Source organism: Prunus avium, chromosome 1, assembly GCF_965620075.1.
Source record: "Prunus avium chromosome 1, drPruAviu1.hap1.1, whole genome shotgun sequence".
NCBI lineage: Eukaryota > Viridiplantae > Streptophyta > Magnoliopsida > Rosales > Rosaceae > Prunus > Prunus avium.
The window spans coordinates 58,452,689-58,459,459 of record NC_142284.1 but is presented as its reverse complement, the minus strand read 5'-3'; the positions used below and the strand labels follow the sequence as shown (position 1 = coordinate 58,459,459).

The 6,771-nt window shown below is 38.2% G+C and overlaps 1 protein-coding gene across 1 annotated transcript; it reads right to left on the bottom strand.

Moving 5' to 3' along the window:
• Positions 1 to 2,442: 2,442 nt before the first annotated feature.
• XIP1 (Leucine-rich repeat transmembrane protein kinase family protein) lies at positions 2,443 to 6,425 on the bottom strand. The gene is made up of 2 exons (XM_021976498.2): positions 3,678 to 6,425; positions 2,443 to 3,299 (listed from the first exon to the last, which is right to left on the bottom strand). Exons 1-2 carry the CDS (start codon positions 6,187 to 6,189, stop codon positions 2,908 to 2,910), a joined length of 2,904 nt encoding a protein of 967 aa, XP_021832190.1. The 5' UTR covers positions 6,190 to 6,425; the 3' UTR covers positions 2,443 to 2,907.
• Between the last annotated feature and the right edge of the window lie 346 nt (positions 6,426 to 6,771).

Here is a 6,771-nt window from a genome sequence, read left to right as displayed (position 1 = left end):
CAAGTTTTCTATTGTTGTACCCAATTTTCTTAATGAAAAAGAATATCCATACCACATTTTTCTGGTTTCTTTGTGGGTCTTTCTCTTGCTGGAAACCCTGGAGGACACAAGCCAGTTACAAACTTGGGGTGGCCCAAAATATCGTAACTGACGTTGGGATGGGTATCAAGTGGCAACTTTGGGCTTGGACTCATCACCCATAGCTCTCCTCCAAATTGTGCAAACAAGAGATCAATGATAGAAAGAAACTCTCGTAACTTTTTCCCCTACTCACTCAGTGTGCCTGCTTATGGAATCCAACAGTTCTTGTTTTTATTTTTTACTTTGTCCCCCTTTTCTTTGCCATGATGCATCTTACACCAATTAGCGTTTAGTTTAATAATAATTTTTTCTTTTAATGTTGAAAGTGATCTTAAGTTCAAATTTATCTCGTGTTGATAAAAAAGAAAAAGGAAATAGAGATGAAGCCTTTTTATTTTCATTGATTTTTATTTTCTTTAAGGAAAAGTGGAGTATAAGGCCTTGAATGTTGATTAAATAATTAACTTCAAGTGTTGATAAAAACAAAAAGTAAAAATAAAAACCTTCTGTTGTATTTAGAATGGGATATAACTTTAGTGGGCAGCACTTCACAGACATTGCCACATAACCCCAGGCCTCAACATTTTAACCCCCTAAAATATGAGTACGTCTCTCTTTTCTTAGACTTATAAAAAATTAAAAAAAATTATAGTGCTTGTTGCCAGTGTCAAGTTTTTTAATTGCCTTACTATTTTTTTCTACTCTAGTTTTTATTTTATTTATTTTTCTCTTAAAGATCATGTCCTAGAGGCACTACTCAGATTCAGTATGTTAGTGTGAAGTGGAATGCATGTAAAAGTTCTCCTTTGGTATGATTTTCAAGTTTCAACCCAATTAAATTAACCACCATTATTTTGGTGCATCACTGCTCTTGCATCATGCCTCTCACTTATTACATTAGCACTTACTTACTTGCATAATCAGTGCTTCCTTTGTGGAGATAGTAATAATTGTTTCATTTGTGTATTATTTCTATTGTTTGTGAATGTCCTTGTTAGCCAACAATAACCACTAATTTATTATTTTGTGATTTCAGGCAGTGGAGTGGCTTCAAATAAGCAATCCTTTGCCCTACAATGAGGTAAAGTTTTCAAATAAAACATTGACAGCTTTGTTTTCTAGAACCATGTATGCAGTTAAAAGTTAATTATCATTAGCTCCTTTTTGGAATCAAGGTAAGAACATAAAAACAGCTTTGGAATTTGGAAAGAAGTCAATGATGATAGTTGATAAGAATGACCATAAGGTGTTTGTGGTAATGACCAAATCAGCTCAGAATTTGTTTCCTGCTTTGCTGATTTGCCCTCTTGTACTTGTGGAGGACACATTTGTCCTTATAGAATGAAGCTTCTTATATATTACAGCTTTGCATTGCCTTTGATACTCCTGTCTTTTCATTCAAGAACCATTCTCTTTAAACTGTTCAAAGCTTCTAGCTTTTTTCCTCCATGGCCTCTCCACCATGCCAAAAGATAAATATTTTGTCTCCATGAATCTTATTCTGCTAAGAGGACCCCGCACCCCACTCACAAAGTTGGACACAGAAAGACCTTGCAAGTGTGTGCTTTGCTCACACGGTTGCATTGAAAACACATGCACATGTTGCCATGAATCATGATATATTTATATGCTTGTCACAACTTGTCTTTCCCAAATGACTCTTGTATGCACCAAATGGCCGACCGCTTTTCTATCTCAATGTTTCTATGACATGACTCAAGTGTTATGAGACTGTTCATTTATTGTATAAGATATGTGTATTCGGATTTTTCTACCATTTGAATTGCTACTTCTGCCAACGTTTTGTGGCAGCTAGATTGACAGTTTCATCTTTCTCTATTATGACATAGATTAATCATAATTCATTAGATTATGTTCCTATTTAGCGCAAGTTAGTACTGGAGATCTTTCCTTGGCCTTTTAGAGGAAAATGATCAATTTTGAGTTGAACATGATGTTGTCTATAACATGCTATAGCTAAGCTATAGAGCAGCAGAAAACTAGCTAGTGATAGAATATTTAGATGAAATGAACTTGGAAGAAATGGAATAATCCCAAGTCACATTTAGAATACCTTTAATCATTAAAGATTTTTCCACCTTTTGAGTGGAGGTTTTATGGCTCACTATCTATGGTGAAACAAGCTTGATGCTTTAACATGCACACACCTCCTCCATTCCAACAAAAATCAATAAAATTCATGTAGAAAAACAAAACAAGGAAACAGCAGGTGAAAAAATTAGATTTACTGCTTTCTCCTCTGTCACAGATGCTCAGTTATCAATCAGGTGCTTTTTTCTATCCAATGGATAGCTAACTCAGGTGGCCCCTCCACACAAGAATCATGTATGCCTCTTTACCTTTAAATTCAGAATCAGGAACCTACTTTTTCATGCATAAAGAAGGCTCTCACAATTCATAAGCTTCCACTCCTCACTAATATATGTGCCTTTTTCCCCCCACTCTAATAGGAAAAGAGCAAAAAAGATAAAGAGGAAAAAACAAAATGTACAAAAGCTAGAGAACGATTTCATTTGTTGGTCTGAGATATGGATGCTGAGCTTTACTGTAAAGCAGTTATAGTGACTAAATTCCTCAAATCCTTACAGAGCAAAAATACAAAACACAAAATAAGGAAAAAAGAGAGAAGATAAAGAGAGTGAGACAGAGAATCTACAAGCCACCCTCATGAAAACTAAGACAGTAATTAGTTATCTTTATGACCAGTCCCCTAATAAGTTTGAGAGGGACCATAGTTATCTGATCATATACTATAATATATTACTTAACCTGGGACTTGGGACCCAAGCAAACTCTTCATGCAGATCATAAATCATATGGGCTCTTGATTTTTGTCACATTTGATGATTCTTTAGTCTTTGATGACTTGCATGAATCAAATCTGCAAGGGTCTGCTTCAATCAACAACTGAACCACCTCCTTCATGGTTGGGCGCAGAGAAGGAGCCTTGTAGGTACATCGAACCGCAATGCGAAGAACTTGGATCATCTCCTCTTTGAATGACTCTGATAATCGCTTGTCTAGAACCTCCATGGCTCCTTCTTTAGTGTCCACTTTGTTTGAAACCCAGAATATGATGTTCTTATTCTCTCCAAACTCTGCCTCCACTGGCTTCTTCCCAGTTATCAGTTCCATTAAGACTACCCCAAAACTGTAGACATCACACTTGGTTGTTGCTTTGGATGAATATGCATATTCTGTCACAGACATCAATTAAATTTAGTGAAACATTCTATGTAATCTATCCAAAACTGATTTGGAGAAATGAGTAAATTAAGCCAAAAGGCTGAGTGACACTATAATAGGACACTGTTGATTTTAGGAACTACTTTTTTGTTTATGTCTTTCAGATTGCCTTGCGTCAAAGCACAGCTTACTAAAAGTAAATCAAGATATCATGATATAGTACTTTCTTAGCTTTAAAAAAGCAACAACTTGAACCAGCCATAAAAAGTTGGCTACAGAAAAATCACCAAAATCAAAATTTAATGCAGACGGTAACATATAAAAAAGCGTTTATTATATCATAAAAATTGTCATGTAACTGTGAATGTAAGTTGGGGCAGAAAAATTACCTGGAGCTAAGTAACCATATGTCCCAGCAATAACAGTGGTTGTGGAATCTTTCCCTCCTCTTGCTTGTAAAACCTTGGCTATGCCAAAATCTGCAACCTTGGGTTGGTAATTGACATCAAGCAGGATATTGGTAGACTTAATATCTCTGTGAATAATTGGAGGCATCAGATCATGGTGGAGGTATGCCAAACCCTGTGCAATCCCGAGTGCAATCTGGTGGCGGGTAGGCCAATCCAAATGGATCCAACCTTTGTGAAGGGCATCCCAAAGGTTACCGTTTGGCATATACTCATAAACCAAAAGGTTGCAGTCCAAACTTGAGAAGTAGCAGTACAGTTTGACAATGTTTTTGTGCCTTATACTTCCCAGAGTCTCGACCTCAGTTTTCAACTCCTTGTTTATAAACAACTGATCTTCTGCAGAATCTTTTGCTTTCCTACTCCACAGCCTCTTAACTGCAATCACATCCCCACTGCTCAACTCAATCTTGTATACTGTCCCAGAACCTCCATGGCCTACTATGTTCTTATCAACCATGGCTTCAATGACCTCACGGTGGTCGAAGCTGATTCGATGAAAGCTTTTTACATCATATGAGAAGAATGATGAGGACAAGGTTTCATCATGTTCCACCTCTGCTCTTTCTTTTCCAAACCGGCGCTTTAGAAACAGCAGAGCTCCAATGAGGATGATGACTATTGAAACTGTAATTACCCAGAAAGAGTTTAGTTTCTTTTTGGTGAAAGATTGTGGACATGTGGGGAACTTATTTTGATCTGATGAATTAGCATAGACTGAAACACAGAGACCTGGGTTCCCAGAAAAGCTTTCCACCAACCCTCCTTTAATCAATGAGAGAGGAATTGGACCGGAAAGCTTATTGTTTGAGAAGTTGATAGAGTTTGGTAACAACTCACTGAGACTGTCTGGGATATTCCCAGTCAAGAGGTTGTTGGAGAGATCAAGAACATTGAGAGATTTTAGTGAAGAAAGCGAATCCGGAATGGAAGAGTTGAGCTTGTTGCCTTGCAACATCAGTAAATTTAGCTTCTTTAAATTGCCAATTTCAGAAGGAATTGGACCAGAAAGAAGATTATTACTGAGATCAATCTTCACTAGACTGATTGCTCCAGAGATTCCAGGGGGTAGAACACCTGAAATTCTGTTGCTCTGTATAAACAGTTCTGACAAATTTCTAGCCCTTCCAATTGTATCAGCAATCTGACCACTCAAATTGTTGTAACCCAAATCAAAGATTGAAACATGGGGAAGACTAAGAAGTCCTGCAGGTATTGGACCCTCCAAACTATTATAGCTAAGTCGAAATCGAAGAAGAGACTGGCATTCTGAATAACTCTCTGGTATCTCTCCAGAAAACATATTCTCCAGCATTAGAAAGTAGAGCAACTTACCTCCCTTGCAAACCTCTGTCGGCAATGGACCAGAAAGTCGGTTCTCTGACAAGTCTAGGACAATCATAGGCGATAACTTCCCCAGATTTCTTGGAACTTCACCAGTCAAAGAATTGTCGTAAAGTGATAACATGCTCAGTGTTTTCGAGTCTGCAATCGCACTTGGGATTTCACCCGAAAGGGTGTTGTTGTAGAGTTGCAGAACTTCGAGCTTGGGAAGGCGACAAATAGATTCTGGGATCTTTCCTGTCAACTTATTGACGGACATGTCCATGTCTATGAGCTCTGTGAGATTTCCAAGCTCCTCAGGAATAGTTCCACCAAATTGGTTGTAGTAAAGCTCTAATTGTTTCAAATTCTTGAGCAAACCAATCTCTGCAGGAATTTGACCCCCCAGGAAATTTCCACTCAATTCAAGATCAACAAGAGAAGTCATGTTTCCTATTGATGCTGGGATCTTTCCTTGCAACATGCATGTTGTCAAGACCATAGATTTGAGCTTTGTCAGCCTGTGAATATCCTCCGGTAGTTGCCATAAGTTGAAAGCTCCATTCTCATTGAAGTTGAGCAACTCAAGGTTGGTAAGATTGAATACTGACATGGGGAATTTGCCTTTGAACAAGTTGTAAGACAGGTCAAGTATCCTTAGAAATTTCAAGCGTGAAAAATCTGGAAGCGTTTGGCTGAGGAACAAGTGATCCATGCTAAGCTCTTCCAGGACTGAGCAGTTGGTGATGCTATCCAGAAAGTCACCCTGGAGATTGTTACGACCAAGACGAATAACGCGCAACTCAGGCAGGTAAGAGCAGATGTCTGCAGGAAAGTGGCCGGAGAGTGACCTACCGGAGATATCCATCTCGACAACATACCCTTCATTGTTGCAGGTGACACCAGAGAAGTTACAGTAAGGTTTTCCTCCTGTGATATCCCAATCGGACAAGGAATTGCCTGAATTATCTGAAAGAGACTTTATCATGAGCACAAAAAACTGAGACTGGTTAGTGTTGGTGGTGCTGATCATGGCTTGGGAAGAATGAAAAACCAAGTATATTATAAGGGACAGAGAAAGGCAGTAGGTGAGATGATTAGGAGAAGCCATATTTGAAGAGATCAAAGATGGACAGAGGAAAAAGAGAGAGAAGGAAATAAAGGGTAGTTAAAAAACTGGTAGTAATTGTGGCAGGGAAGGAGGAGAGGAAGAGAAGAAGTATATAAATGTGATGATTGAGGGGATCATTGGGTGCAGCAAAAACAAGCAGCCTTGATGATAAGGAGGGTTTGTGCAGTAGTACAGAGTACTGATGTGTGAGAGAGAGAGAGAGAGAGAGAGAGAGATGGCATATCTTTGCATAAAGAGGCTTTATGTTTATACTCCACTAGATGTACGTAGTAGGAGAATAACATCAGTGCCAAGTACTTTATACTGATAGCCCAATGACAAAACTAAAAGAAAATTGTATTTGTCTCCATGAATCTCATTCTTCTAAGAGGACCCCCCCAATACCACTCACAAAGTTAGATACAGACACACCTGATCGATTATGATATTTATATAAATTTTCTGTAGCTGCCTGTGACTGCTGGAGCACCAATTTTATGTATTTTTGTATAACCAAAATACTGATCACAGAGTACGCGTAACTCGTTGGAAAAATACGGTCTAATTGCTATACTAGTAGAA

What these genes read in the sequence shown, in the direction of transcription:
- XIP1 (XM_021976498.2), bottom strand. Translation starts at nt 6,189, where the DNA reads ATGGCTTCTCCTAATCATCTCACCTACTGCCTTTCTCTGTCCCTTATA. An exon ending in ATATGGTTACTTAGCTCCAG is followed by an intron (nt 3,300 to 3,677) that starts GTAATTTTTCTG and finishes TGTCTGTGACAG; the next exon opens with AATATGCATATTCATCCAAA.